Source organism: Gorilla gorilla, chromosome 13, assembly GCF_029281585.2.
Source record: "Gorilla gorilla gorilla isolate KB3781 chromosome 13, NHGRI_mGorGor1-v2.1_pri, whole genome shotgun sequence".
In the NCBI taxonomy this organism is placed as follows: domain Eukaryota; kingdom Metazoa; phylum Chordata; class Mammalia; order Primates; family Hominidae; genus Gorilla; species Gorilla gorilla.
In genome coordinates this window covers 100869827-100885125 of record NC_073237.2, presented here as the reverse complement: position 1 = coordinate 100885125, position 15299 = coordinate 100869827, and the positions used below count along the sequence as shown (strand labels likewise).

At 37.0% G+C, this 15299-nt stretch overlaps 1 protein-coding gene across 8 annotated transcripts in view; it reads left to right on the top strand.

The window, feature by feature from the left end:
* The window catches only part of LOC101150014 (olfactory receptor 13C9), a 219929-nt gene that overhangs the window by 120361 nt on the left and 84269 nt on the right, over positions 1-15299 (top strand). For 4 of the 8 annotated variants that reach the window (XR_010130311.1, XR_010130312.1, XR_010130310.1 and 1 more), the window contains one exon: positions 4711-4873. Coding sequence is in view for 4 of the 8 variants with exons in the window: in XM_055350361.2 (XP_055206336.1) it covers positions 8709-9665 (957 nt within the window). In the remaining 4 variants the exon portion in view is untranslated. Of the gene's footprint in view, positions 1-4710; positions 4874-8689; positions 12376-15299 lie in introns of those variants that run through there. The other 4 variants (XM_055350363.2, XM_055350362.2, XM_063696631.1 and 1 more) reach the window with 2 other exon arrangements.

Genomic DNA, 15299 nt, shown 5'->3' with positions numbered 1-15299 from the left:
AAAATGTAACTCCAAAAAGAATAAATGGAAGCAGGGGCATAATTATATTAGAAAGATGACTCAGTAAAAACTGTCAAATCTTAATTTAAATGGGCAATTTCTTTAGGTATCTGGAGATCACACATAAAGGCTGAGTTGCACTGCATGTCCATTAGGATGTTTTTCACATCCCAAGTTATATCAGAAGAAATAACTGTACTTTTAAAAATTTTCTGATGGGGAAGTACTTTAATGGACCATTTAATTTTTTACAAATATGACCTATGTCCCAGGTTTAATGAAATAGGTTAAAAAAACAGTAACTAAAACTTTGCCAAATAAAGTAAGTGAACAATCTCATTAGCTTGAAACTGTTCTGATATGACTGATTTGGAGGCTTTACTTAAGTAATGCTGGATATAGGATTTAGGGGTCCCTTGTAACTTGGCAAGAAAGAGGAGGGAAAAATGAGTAAAGAGCTTACCTTTTTATTTCTTAAAAAAAAGTACATAGTTATGAAACAAAACAAAACACAGAAGTCCAAAACCACTTTCTTCTTAGGAGGGAAACTGTATTAGTTTGTTTTCATGCTGCTGATAAAGATATACCTGAGACTGTGAAGAAAAAGAGGTTTAATTGGACTTACAGTTCTGCATGGCAGGGGAGGCCTCCGAATCATTGTGGGAGGCAAAAGGCACTTCTTACATGGTGGCAGCAAGAGAAAATGAGGAAGAAGCAAAAAAGAAACCTCTGATAAACCCATCAGATCTCATGAGACTTACTCACTATCATGAGAATAGCACAGGAAAGACTGGCCCCCATGATTCAATTACCTCCCCTATGTCACTCCCACAACACATGCTGGGAGATAGAATTCAAGCTGAGATTTGGGTGGCAACACAGCCAAACCATATAATGCCACTCCTGGCCCCTCCAAATCTCATGTCCTCACATTTCAAAACCAATCATGCCTTCCCAACGGTCCCCCAAAGTCTTAACTCATTTCAGCATTAATCCAAAAGTCCACAGTCCAAAGTTTCATCTGAGACAAGGCAAGTCCCTTTCACTCATGAGCCTGTAAAATCAAAAGCAAGCTAGTTACTTCCTAGATACAATGAGGATACAGACATTGGGTAAATACAACCATTCCAAATTGGAGAAACTGGCCAAAACAAAGGGGTTATAGAGCCCATGCAAGTCCGAAATCCAGCAGGGCAGTTAAATTTTAAAGCTCCAAAATGATCTCGTTTGACTCTGGTCTCATATCCAGATCACGCTGATGCAAGAAGTGCATTCCCATGGTCTTGGGCAGCTCTGACCCTGTGGCTTTGCAGAGTACAGCCTCCTTCTCAGCTACTTTCACAGGCTGGTATTGAGTGTCTGTGGCTTTTCCAGGCAAATGTTGCAAGCTGTTGGTGGATCTACCATTCTGGAGTCTGGAGGATGGTGGCCCTCTTCTCACAGCTCCACTAGGCAGTGCCCCAGTAGGGACTCTGTGTGGGGGTTCCAACCCCACTTTTCCCTTTGCACTGACCTAGCAGAGGTTCTCCATGAGCACCCCATCCCTGCCGCAAACTTCTGCCTGGACATCCAGGTGTTTCCATACATCTTCTGAAATCTAGGTAGAGGTTTCCAAACCCCAATTCTTGACTTCTGTGCACTTGCAGGCTCAACACCATGTGGAAGCTTCCGAGGCTTGAGGCTTACCCCCTCTGAAGCCATGGCCCGAGCTCTGCGTTGGCCCCTTTTAGCCACATCTGGAGCAGCTGGGACGCAGGGCACCAAGTCCGTAGGCTGCATCCAGCAGGGGGTCCCTGGGCCAGTGAAACCACTTTCTCCTAGGCCTCCAGCCTGTGATGGGAGGAGCTGCAGTGAAGACCTCTGACATGCCCTGGAGACAATTTCCCCATTATCTTAGGGGTTAACATTCGGCTCCTGGTTACTTATGCAAATTTCTGTAGCCAGCTTGAATTTCTCCTCAGAAAATGGATTTTTCTTTTCTATCACATTGTCAGGTTGCAAATTTTCCAAACTTTTATGCTCTGCTTCCCTGATAAAACTGAATGCCTTTAATAGCACCCAAGTCACCTATTGAATGCTTTGCTGCTTAGAAATTTCTTCAGCCAAATACCCAAAATCATCTCTCTCAAGTTCAAAGTTCTACAAATCTCTAGGGCAGGGGCAAATTGCCACCAGTCTCTTTGCTAAAACATGACAAGAGTCACCTTTGCTCCAGCTCCCAACAAGTTTCTCATCTCCATCTGAGACTACCTCAGCCTGGACCTTATTATCCATATTGCTATCAACATTTTGGGTAAAGCCATTCAGCAAGTCTGTAGGAAGTTCTAAACTTTCCCACATTTTCCTGTCTTCTTCTGAGCCCTCCAAACTGTTCCATCTTCTGCCTGTTACCCAGTTCCAAAGTCGCTTCCACATTTTGGGGGATCTCTTCAGCAATGCCCCACTCTACTGGTACCAATTTACTGTAGTAGTCCGTTTTCCCCCTGCTGATAAAGACGTACCTGAGACTGGGAAGAAAAAGAGTTTTCACTGGACTTACAGTTCCACATGGATGGGGTCTCAGAATCATGGTGGGAGGTGAAAGGGACTTCTTACTTGGTGGCGGCAAGAGAAAATGAGGAAGAAGCAAAAGCGGAAACCCCTGATAAACCCATCAGATCTCATGATACTTATTCACTATCATGAGAATAGCAGGGGAAAGACCTGCCTCCGTGATTCAATTACCTCCCACTGGGTCCTTCCCACAACACGTGGGAATTCTAGGAGATACAATTCAAGTTGAGATGTCGGTGGGGACACAGCCAAACCATATCAGAAGCTTAGCCACATGGTGACAGATCAGAACTTAACAAGATGGCCAGGAAGCAATTCCTTGTGATCTGGGATGGTTTCGCATCACCTCCTCCCACTGTAAATTAGATAAGATTTTTATGCCAATAAATCTAGGGAATAGTATTATCTGTTTAGGTGAATTTTTTGGAAATGCTTACAGTATGGAGTGAGATGAAGTTACAAATTAGCTTCTGGAGTAACAATAAAAAAGCTAAATAGCTTCTACATTTCTATCGTATGATTTAAACATTTCTGAATTTGTTGTGAATTTCAAAATGCCACCCACATTTACAATAACATCTAAATTCCAATTTCAGAGCAAAATACAATTATTTCTAGATTAGTTATACATTAAAACTTGCTTTTTCTTTTTTTATTATACTTTAAGTTCTAGGGTACATGTGCACAACGTGCAGGTTTGTTACATGTGTATACATGCGCCATGTTGGTGTGTTGCACCTATTAACTCGTCATTTACATTAGGTATATCTCCTAATGCTATCCCTCCCCCCTCCCCCCACCCCACGACAGGCCCCAGTGTGTGATGTTCCCCTTCCTGTGTCCAAGTGTTCTCATTGTTCAATTCCCACCTATGAGTGAGAACATGCGGTGTTTGGTTTTTTGTCCTTGCAATAATTTGCTGAGAATGATGGTTTCCAGCTTCATTCATGTCCCTACAAAGGACAAGAACTCATCCTTTTTTATGGCTGCATAGTATTCCATGGTGTATATGTGCCACATTTTCTTAATCCAGTCTATCACCAATGGACATTTGGGTTGGTTCCCAGTCTTTGCTATTGTGAATAGTGCCTCAATAAACATATGTGTGCATGTGTCTTTATAGCAGCATGATTTATAATCCTCTGGGTATAGACCCAGTAATGGGGATGGCTGGGTCAAATGGTATTTCTAGTTCTAGATCATTGAGGAGTCGCCACACTGTCTTCCACAATGGTTGAACTAGTTTACAGTCCCACCAACAATGTAAAAGTGTTCCTATTTCTCCAAATCGCTCCAGCACCTGTTGTTTCCTGACTTGTTAGTGATCGCCATTCTAACTGGTGTGAGATGGTATCTCATTGTGGTTTTGATTTGCATTTCTCTGATGGCCAGTGATGATGAGCATTTTTTCATGTGTCTGTTGCCTGCATAAATGTCTTCTTTTGAGAAGTGTCTGTTCATATTCTTCACCCACTTTTTGATGGGGTTAATTTAACAAAAACAAATTAAATGACATTATATCTATAAAACCCTTATAATGATGCCTGCAAATTTGTATTCTGTTATTATTATTGTTAATAATGAAGACTTAATGTAGCCTGAGTTCTTTCTACTGTACTACATACAAGATGACATGATAGGATGAACAAAGGTCTGGACCAAGTGATTAGAATATATTTGGAGAAAGGATCTCAGCAGTACATAGTAATAGATTGAAAATGGGATAAGACATGTCTTCAAGACTTCTGATTTGTTATGTAAATTACAATAATGGGTCTCATATGATTAAGCCTTTAGGGCATTATTCTTGAAATTTCTAAAAGTTTTGAATATCTTTTGCCTGAAGCAATTTAAAGTTATCGCTTAGAAATTTTCAGAAGTCCCCGAGAGCAAGAAATATTTAAATTGCCTCCCTGAGCCCAAGGAAGATTCTTTAGAGAATTTCCTGGGCCTTCTCAATGGGACAATGTTTCCACCTGGGCTTCAAGGGCAAATGAAATGTGCCATATTCACAAAGTGAACTGCCCAATATTTTCTTCTCCTCTTACTTTTGAACTAGCAGAACCAAATTACCCTTCCTTTGTAAATATAGCTGATGTAATGTATGCTGTTTTGAAACAATTTAGAAATAATACCTTTGTTATCAATGTTTTACAGATAATATACCCTGTGTCATCATGGCTTCCACACAGTAATCTCTTCTTCAGAAATTCATCAGCTTCACAGAAAATTTTGTTGAACAGCCTAAAAACAGAAGATCAAGGCAAAACAATCTGCTGTGTATTGCAACCTGGGAAGTGAGCTGACCTTCCATTTAGAGGTAATTGCTGAAGCCATACTACTAACACAAATCGAAGGGGGGGGTGGTGGTTAGCCTTATGAAATGAATTGAAATAAGCCATGTCTTTTGAAAATGTAGTATTTCTTATTAGAGGAAGTGTACAATCCAAGATGATTGTTTCAGATATAGTTAGAAAATAGAAAAAAAGAAAAAATATTATCAAAAGACTACTTGCATATCCAAAGTAATTTGAGCATTCAGAACAGATGATGTTTAGGTTTATAGTTGTTTTCATGAACAGTCCTTCTACAGAATAGGTTTATAATTTCTAACTGGGAATAAAGATTCATTGGTCAAAATACAGTTTTGTGGTCCTCACTTTATTACAAGCACATGTATATGCATCTGAAAGTATCATCTCTCTTCTGTTGCTCAATAAGCTGCCAATCTGTACTCTTGGTCCAGAATGCAAAACAGTCTGTTACCACCAAAGTTCTGATTCTGTGGCCATTTAAATCACAGCACCAATTCAGTTTGATTTTGTTCAGTTTAGCAAATGTTCGTCCATTGCTAATCATGAGTAGACAATGTTCTAGCATGGTCCCTGTCCCAGAACCTCTAACTAGGCATACTATTTGAAACACAAACACTTTATTACTTGTTCTTGAATATATCTTTGAATTTGTGAAAACGCAAATGAAGAGGAGCAATGAGTCTTTAGGTAATAGGAAGAATTTTGGCTTCTTATGCTTGCGAGTATTTTGGAGATGTTTGAATATTTTTAATTTTTTTTGTTGCTGGTAATGCATTTGTATGGTGACTTTAGATATAACATTTGTGAGATACACACACACATTTAGATTTTAGATGAATGAACTGAAATAGCGTCTATTTAAAAATGTCACCCTACATGTTCCTTGTTTTAAACTGCAATCGACTTTTGTTATAATGGTATAACACTGTTCACTGCAAAGTGAGTAGACTTTGGTATAATGCGCATCCATCTCATATCATGAATGTGATAAAAAATAGGTTGACTTAGATGAAAGGAGACTTGATATATGAGAAAGTGTGATTGATGAAATTCCAAAGATACTTGTGCAGCGGTTGATACTGGGGACAGAGACATAAAAGAACTTGAGAGAAGAACAAGTCAGTAGAAAATAAGAAGGAACAAAAATAGTGCTTACTACATGCTATGTATTCTACATGCTTTGCCTATTTATTCTCCGGAGAACCCCATTATAAGCCTATTAAGACCCCCATGTTATAGATGAAGATAGTGAGATTCAGAGAATTTATAAATTGCCCATGGTCACAGCTAGTAACTGGCCAAGATAGGACTTAAGCACATGTTCTCTCTATTAGACAAAGTGGACTTGACACAATAATAGCTGCATCGTGGCAGTGGTTAGAAGAATGTTTCTTACCATGAAATTGCTTCTCAGTCATAATTTAACAGGGAATTGGAATTGAGGTGGCATTATTTATAACATAGCATTAAAAAAGTGAATCTAGGATTTAGATAAAAAAGGATGTATTTCTACGGTATAAAAGGATCCCAAAGTATAAAAAGTTGAGTTGATGGAAATAAGGGCAAAATATGCTGAAAGGAGAAATACCCTTATAATGGCCAAAGGCAGATCTGGTTAGTTAGAAGCTGGTTGAAATAAGTTCAAACAACTCAATTTAGACCTTAAACTTGTGCCAAGTTTTGTGAATAAAGAAAAATGGCCTATGTGTTAAGTGCCTGGTTTGTTTTCAGAAATTACTTTTGTTTTGTGAACTAAGTGGAAGATATTCATCAATGGACAATGATACTACTGGAAATTTGTTTGTGTAGAGGGGTAGTTGGGTGGGGAGAAATGACTGTTCCTGAGAAAAAATTAAAAGAGATAGCTTGAGCCTTTCTGAGGCAAGGTTAAGCAAAATCCACCATTCCCAATTCCCAGGGAATGGCTATTTTCCAGTGGATATTTTCCTGCAGTATCACCTAAAGTGAGATGTGCTGTTAGAACATGTCTCTTTAGTCGTAGTCTTTCTTTGCATCATGTTCAATTGGACTTAGGCAGCAACCAATTAAAATGGCAACTAAAAGGTGTTTGCATTAGAGAATGAGAAGACAAACCAGCTGCTGGGAGACAATATATGCAAATCACATGATAAATAACTCATCCAAAATATATAAAGAACTCTCAAAACTCAACAAGAAAAAAAAACTCAATTAAAAATGAGCAATAGAACCAGCATGGTGGTGCATGCCTGTAGTTCTGTGTTCTGCTTAAGTTGGTAGTTACATGAATCTGTAGTCCCAGATACTCAGAGGCTGAGGTGGGAGAATGGCTTGAGGCCAGGAGTTTGAGGACAGCCTGGGAAAAATAGCGAGAGCCCCATTTGTTAACAAAAAAAGGGGGCAAAAGATACTTTACTAAAGAATGGAAAAACATCATCAGTCATCAAGGAAATGTAAAATAAAATCATAATTAAATATGACTATCTATTAGAATGGATATATCTATTAGAATGGATAAAAAATTACTGACAATATTAAATGATGAGATGGGAAGCAAGTGGAACTCTCATACATTGTTGGTTGAAATGCAAAACTGGTACAGCCACTCTGGAAAACTGTTTGGCAGCTTCTTATACATTTAAACATGCTTATTGTCTCATTCCTGGCTATTCTAAAAAAATGAAAGCTTATGGTCATACAAAAATTGGGGCAGAAATATTTATAGTAGCTCTATTCATAATTGCCCCAAACTGGAAACAATCCAAATATCCTTCAAAAGGTGAACAGATAGGCAAAATACAGTCATCTACTCAATAGAATACTATTTAGCAATAATAACTTGAATGGATCTCAGAGGCTTTATCTAAGTGAAAGAAGCTCAACCCCAGTGGCTCATATGATTCTATTTATATGTATTTATATGACATTATGGTAAACGTAAAACTATAGGGATAGAAAATATCAGTGGTTGCCAGGATGTACAGGTAAGTGGAAGAGGTGACTAAGAAAGGAATACCACAAAGAAGTGTTTTGGGGTAATAAAAGAGTTCTGTGTTCTGGTTATGGCCATGGTTATATGAATCTATACATGTTTTAAAATTCATAGAACCGTACACTAGAAGATAAAAAGTCAGTTTATGGTATGACATCTAACTGTATGATAATTTAAAAAAAAAATTCCACCCCTAACCAAAGAAAAAGGTGTTTGCACTTTAACAAGAAGATTTCGTATTAGGCTTTACATGAATTGGTCGTGTTCTCTGGATAATCAGGAACGCAGTAATCATTGGTTGGGTTCATTTCTGATGATTCTCCCTCCAGATTAACACACTTCTTTCAGTGTTGGAATACATATGGGTTATTGTTGAGTTCTCCTGACCTGGGAGTGAGGTTTTAAAGTAAATTACCAAGTCTCTTATGCAATACACTCTGTATTGCTTTTATAATTCATTAAAAAACCTCACGCAAGTATGGGACACAAACAGGTAGTCTTGGAGCCTAGGCTTTGCTACACATTATTTACATGACTTTAGGCTGAACTCTCTCACTTTAGGTTTTCTTATCTTTCAAATGATAATGTGGAGTTTAAATTAAGTAATGTGAAAAAAAATCACAAAGTTCCTGGCCAAGAATGAGTGATCAATATCATAAGCTTTCCCCTCATATTTCTCTTCCTGCATTGTTAATTCTTTTCATTCCATTTCCGTATATTCCTTCTTCCTCTTCCCTATTTTCTCTTTCTTCAATACTTTCATGGGTCCGTGGCAAATTTTTATATTTGTACATTGGTATACTTGGATTTACCATGTAAATAAATTATATATTTTTTTGACTTCTTACAGGTAAAAGAGAGACATTTAAATGGAATGGGAAAACCAAACCATTCTGGTGGAATTTTTTCTGAAGGGACTTTCTGGTCACCCAAGGCTTGAGTTACTCTTTTTTGTGCTCATCTTCATAATGTATGTGGTCATCCTTCTGGGGAATGGTACTCTCATTTTAATCAGCATCTTGGACCCTCACCTTCACACCCCTATGTACTTCTTTCTGGGGAACCTCTCCTTCTTGGACATCTGCTACACCACCACCTCTATTCCCTCCACGCTAGTGAGCTTCCTTTCAGAAAGAAAGACCATTTCCCTTTCTGGCTGTGCAGTGCAGATGTTCCTCGGCTTGGCCATGGGGACAACAGAGTGTGTGCTTCTGGGCATGATGGCCTTTGACCGCTATGTGGCTATCTGCAACCCTCTGAGATATCCCATCATCATGAGCAAGGATGCCTATGTACCCATGGCTGTTGGGTCCTGGTTTGCAGGGATTGTCAACTCTGCGGTACAAACTACATTTGTAGTACAATTGCCTTTCTGCAGGAAGAATGTCATCAATCATTTCTCCTGTGAAATTCTAGCTGTCATGAAGATGGCCTGTGCTGACATCTCAGGCAATGAGTTCCTCATGCTTGTGGCCACAATATTGTTCACATTGATGCCACTGCTCTTGATAGTTATCTCTTACTCATTAATCATTTCCAGCATCCTCAAGATTCACTCCTCTGAGGGGAGAAGCAAAGCTTTCTCTACTTGCTCAGCCCATCTGACTGTGGTCATAATATTCTATGGGACCATCCTCTTCATGTATATGAAGCCCAAGTCTAAAGAGACACTTAATTTGGATGACTTGGATGCTACCGACAAAATTATATCCATGTTCTATGGGGTGATGACTCCCATGCTGAATCCTTTAATCTACAGTCTTAGAAACAAGGATGTGAAAGAGGCAGTAAAACACCTACTGAACAGAAGGTTCTTTAGCAAGTGAATGCAAAATGTACTGGAGTGTGAACACACTTGATATTGTTGAAACTTCAGAATTATGTTAGAATTTTGGATACTTTTACTGTTTTTCTGCATTTTCATATATTATGTTAAAATAATGAGATACAGCATTTCAAAATTATTGCATGTCCAGTCTAGAGAATTTTCAAGATACAGGGCAGTAGGATGAAGAAGACAGAGGGGCTACCTATTACTCTAATAGTGGGAAATGGCTACTTTTCAACATTTTGAACAGTATCTTTCGTATTATGGTTTTTAAATTTTTGCTGTGTTGGAATTGGGTGTGATGTGCCTTTTTATGTTCACTTTTCTACATAACATTATTTCATAGGCAACATTTCATTGACTCTTTGAAAATAAATAAAGCCCTCTGTTGTAGAAAAAGCAAAACAGAAAAAACCCAATATACTGCACTCACATTTTCCAGTGGCAAGCCTTGTGTTATAGTTTCACATTAATCTCCAGATCCTGTTGAGTCATTAAATACTATTTTCTTGTTCTGTATTTAAATATTTTTGTGTGAAGCTGAGTATTTGGGACTATCAAGGGGCAGTAGATAAATAGAGTTTAAAAGCAGGGCCTATGCAATCAGTCGGGATATCCTGCTTTATGGTCTTTCTTTGCTTTAACTTATAGGTTGGCTTTAGCATAAAGAACATTTTGCAAAATTAAAAATAGGTTTGAAAATCAGTCTACTGGTCCAGATAATAATATGGACTAGTTTTGGGTTGAATGGAGTGTCCTATCAATGCCCATTTAGAAGATGCCCAATTTTTTTGCTATCCCGAGGAAATTCCAATATGTTTCCAAGTCTTAGAAGAATGTCCAAGCTCTTAATTTTTAGTACAAATACTGTTCATGTCTTGTCTCTGTTACTAACCAGCTTAATTTGAGGAAGAAGAGGATTGGGGAATGTCAGACATTATCTTGCTTTTCCTTGGTTTTTACGTCAACATTTTACTCTATGTGAAGAACATTTTAAATTTACAGCCCAAGATGAATGATGAAGTGTGTTCAGGAGTGAACCACCTTCTAGGTAATCTGTTTAGCTGAATCAGTTTTTATTAATGGACCAGTGAATTTAGAGTATATTGGGCATAAACGTATTTTACGTAGACAAGTAAGAATTACCTGCTTGTGGAATCTTTGGGTTTAGTCACTCGTTTAATCTTCCCAAGTTCACTTGTTAATTTTAGTGGAAAGAATATTAAACAGTCACAAACTATATTTAAATATATCCATCATAGTTGTTTACAGATTAAATCTGATGGCAAGAGTTGAAATTATTGATAATTAAATTTACATCCTGACAAAATGGGCTGTGAAAATCTATTAGTTCCCATACACGAGTTCATCGGACTTTTTGCACCCACTAAGAATTCCTGGTAGGTAGAAAACTCTGGAAGTCCCAGGCATTTTATGTTTGACTCGTAGTCAGGTTGTCTTGAATGCTCAAATGCTAATTTTGTTTTCCTTCACAATTTAAATCCAGCCACTGTGATAAATTCTCTGGGATGACTCAGGTGGCTCCATAGTCTTACATCAGATTTATACCATTTTTTATTATTATACTCTAAGTTATAGGGTACATGTATGCAATGTGCATGTTTGTTACATAGGTATACATGTGCCATGTTGGTTTGCTGCTCTCATCAACTCGTCATTTACATTAGGTATTTCTCCTAATGCTATTCCTCTCCCAACACCCTACCCCGTGACAGGCCCCAGTGTGTGATGTTCCCCACCCTGTGTCCAAGTGTTCTCATTGTTGAATTCCCACCTGTGAGTGAGAACATGTAGTGTTTGGTTTTCTGTCCTTGTGATAGTTCGCTGAGAATGATGGTTTCCAGCTTCGTCCATGTCCCGGTAAAGGACATGAACTCATCCTTTTTTATGGCTGCATAGTATTCCATGGCATATATGTGCCACATTTTCTTAATCCAGTCTATCATTATGGACATTTGGGTTGATTCCAAGTCTTTGCTATTGTGAATAGTGCCACAATAAACATAGGTGTTCATGTGTCTTTACAGTAGCATGATTTATAATCCTTTGGGTATATACCCAGTAATGGGATCACTGGGTCTAATGGTATTTCTAGTTCTAGATCCTTGAAGAATCTCCACACTGTCTTCCACAATGGTTGAACTAGTTTACAGTCCCACCAACAGTGTAAAAGCATTCCTATTTCTTCACATCCTCTCCAGCACCTGTTTTTTCCTGACTTTTTAATGATCACCATTCTAACTGGCGTGAGATGGTATCTTACTGTGGTTTTGATTTGCATTTCTCTGATAACCAGTGATGATGAGCATTTTTTCATTTGTCTGTTGGCTGCATAAATGTCTTCTTTTGAGAAGTTTCTGTTCATATCTTGCCCAATTTTTGATAGGGTTGTTTGTTTTTTTCTTGTAAATTTGTTTAAGTTCTTTGTAGATTCTGGATATTAGAGATTTATACATTTTTGATAGAAAATTAATTAAAGCAAGAAGAAATTTTAAAGCACACATTTCTCCTTACAGGAGAATATTAGGAGAGTTTTTCTCTCACAGGGTTGTAGAATCAAGGTCTGAAGAAAATAAAGGCATGTTAACTGTCTTGATATATTTATGTGTTCAAATTTGCTGGGCAAAATACACAATCATTATAATACTGACATAATGCTTTATTTTAATACTTGAGCCTCTAGAGGAGTTTTCATTCAGAAAGTTTTATTTTAAAAGCTTATGGAGGATCATTTTGTTGTTAGCAATTTGTTTTTTCTAATTTGGAGACAAAGTAAGATAAACTTATCTGATATAACAGGCATGTATCTCTGTGTGTGTGTGTGTGTAGCATGTGCGTGTTCCTGTGATTTTTCTACCAGATAGCAAAATCTACCATTTCTACCAGATAGCAAAAATTTCTACCAGATAGCAAAATCTACAATTCTTAGTGTAACTGAAGAAGCAAGCCACACCCCCATCACATGCTCTGCCAGGGGGATAAGGGAATTTTTCCTGTTTCACTTCCATAGCACACTAAGCCATCATTTTAGTCACAGCTTTCACCACTTTGTATTGAAATTCACTAATTACATGAATTTTTTTTACTAACTATATGATTCTTGAAGGTGAGGACTGTGTCTGAGGCATTTTTGTATTTGCAGATGTTCTTTCTACAAGTTTCATAGAGTAGATATATAATACATTTCATGTAAACAAGTGATTTAAAAATGTAAAATTGTGACTGTTATCATTAATTGATATATCTTTATCCTATTTGATACTTTGTTTTTAGCTGAAAAGAATATTTAAGAAACCAGTGTAAAAATGTAAAATACCCAATAGAAAAATGAATAGAGGACATGAGTGCACAACTCACATGAAAGAAAGTAAAACTTTTTAAGACACACCAAAATGTAAATAGTAAATATCTGTAAAGATTAAAATGCCATTTACAATAATGACAAGATACCATTTTAAGCCCTTTAGATTAGATTGAAAATCTAAATTATTGACAACATCCAGTGTTGATAAGAGGAAGATAAAATTAGCAACACCATAACACTACATTAGTATTATCCTTTTAGATTCATAAAAAATCTTCATTGATTTTGACCCACTCATTTCACTTTTAGAATTCTATCTGAATAAATTTTGAAATTATTTTGATAAAAATAAATTTAAAAAATAAAGAAGAGAAAAAATGAAAACAATCATTCAGAAGTGTTCAGCCTTAAGATGCCTCAGTTTACTCTCATTAGAGAAAGGCAAATTATTTTAGCCTAAGTTATTACATTGTTTTATGATTAGGATCAGCCTCCTTTCTGAACTGTGGTTTTTGCCAGGCTATTTAATTATAGTTTATTCTTGGCTTTGTTTTTTACACCATTGTATACTGCTTGAGGATATCTTTTCTTGTCTTGCCTTCTTTTACCTTCTCTTTCTGTCCCTGTCTTCTTTCCTCTTTTATTCCTTCTCTTCCTTCCTTTATCCTTTTCCCATTCCTCCATCCTTCTCTTCCTTCTGTCCTTTCATTCTTTTTTTTACAGTATGTATCACCATTAGAATAAATGAAAATATATCAATGTCAAAGAGTATACCAATAAACTCATCGTTACATGAAAATATCATACATTGAAAATGCATTTAGTTTATCTAACTTGCCAAACATCACAGCTTAGCCTGGCCTACCTTAAATGTGCTCAGAAGACTTACATTAGCCTATGGGTGGGCAGAATCATGTAATACAAAGCCTATTTTATATTAAAGTGTTGAATATCCTAAGTAATTTATTGAATATTGTGCTGAAAGTGAAAAGTAGAGTGGTTGTATGTTTCTTGAAGTACAGTTTTTACTCGATGCATATTATTTCACACCATCTGTAAATATATGTTTATTCAGAGTCAACTTTTACTGCAAACTAAATCCATAAAGTGAATGGGAAATTTGTGTACAGAAAACATCAATTATACTTCCAAAATGATGAGATTGAGAGAGAGAGAGAGAGAGAGAGAGAGAGAGAGAGAGAGAGAGAAGCTCCCTTCTGATTTTGTGTATGAAATAGAGTAATAGGCCTCCCATAATTAGGTCTTCAGGGCTTTATTTCTGAAGTTTCACAAGTTTTATACACCTTTCGTCTTGGAGGCAGTTTAAAGTTGTGCACAGAGGTTTAGAAGAGTCCTTAAGAGCAGAATATTTAAATTGTTTCTTAAATCCTGAGGCAGATCTTTAGGAATTTGTGGGTCTCCACAATGGGATGGTATTTCAGCACGCACTTCAGAGGCAAATTCAATTTGCCCTATTCCTAAAATTTATTGCCAAATATTAATTTTCTTTCTATTTTTAAACTAGAGGAATCTGATGATACTTTTTCTGAACTAGAGGAATTTCATGACACTTTATCCTAGTAATCATGTCCATAACACCATGTTTCTGTAAACATCAACTAGTCAATCAATTTCTATGACAAAATGATTACTCACTCGTCTTGCCTCTTTGGAGATTCAGCTACTAATGAGTGGCTATGAAGACTGGCTGCAAGTAGAAAAGTAAGACAGAATTGTCTGTTGCTGTTGCAACCTATAAAGAGAGGCAACCACTGGTTTGGAGGTAAGTTATTGCAAAAACAAGAACAATGTTTCAACTGTAAGAGAGACTTGGACTGATTGGTTAAATCAGTTTGAAAATGACATTTTTTTTTCTGATTTGAGAGTGACTTTGAATATTGGAAATGGAGTTTAAGTGTCTATTCACTGGGATGTAGTAGGAACAAAATAAAAGCCATGAGACCAAAAGAGCAGTTCTGCATGCAAAGGCAATTGAACAAAAACTGAATTTGCCCAGCTCTTTTGAATTACTTTTTGTCAGTATGCAGTTTTTTATGACATTACAAAGTATTTTGACACTGTATCATCTACTTAAGCTAATTAAAGCTCACTACACAGTAAATAGCAGATTGTGTGTTCTTTAGTATAGAATTCATATTAAACAAATCCTTGACTGTGGTTCCCTAGCAGTAACTCAGGTCCATTTGGTTCAGTTACCCGTGAAACAGTTGAACTGTGTGCTAGGTAATATGCCAGGGACTCTTTATACAACAATATCATGTGAGGAGAACATTATGACAAATTTGG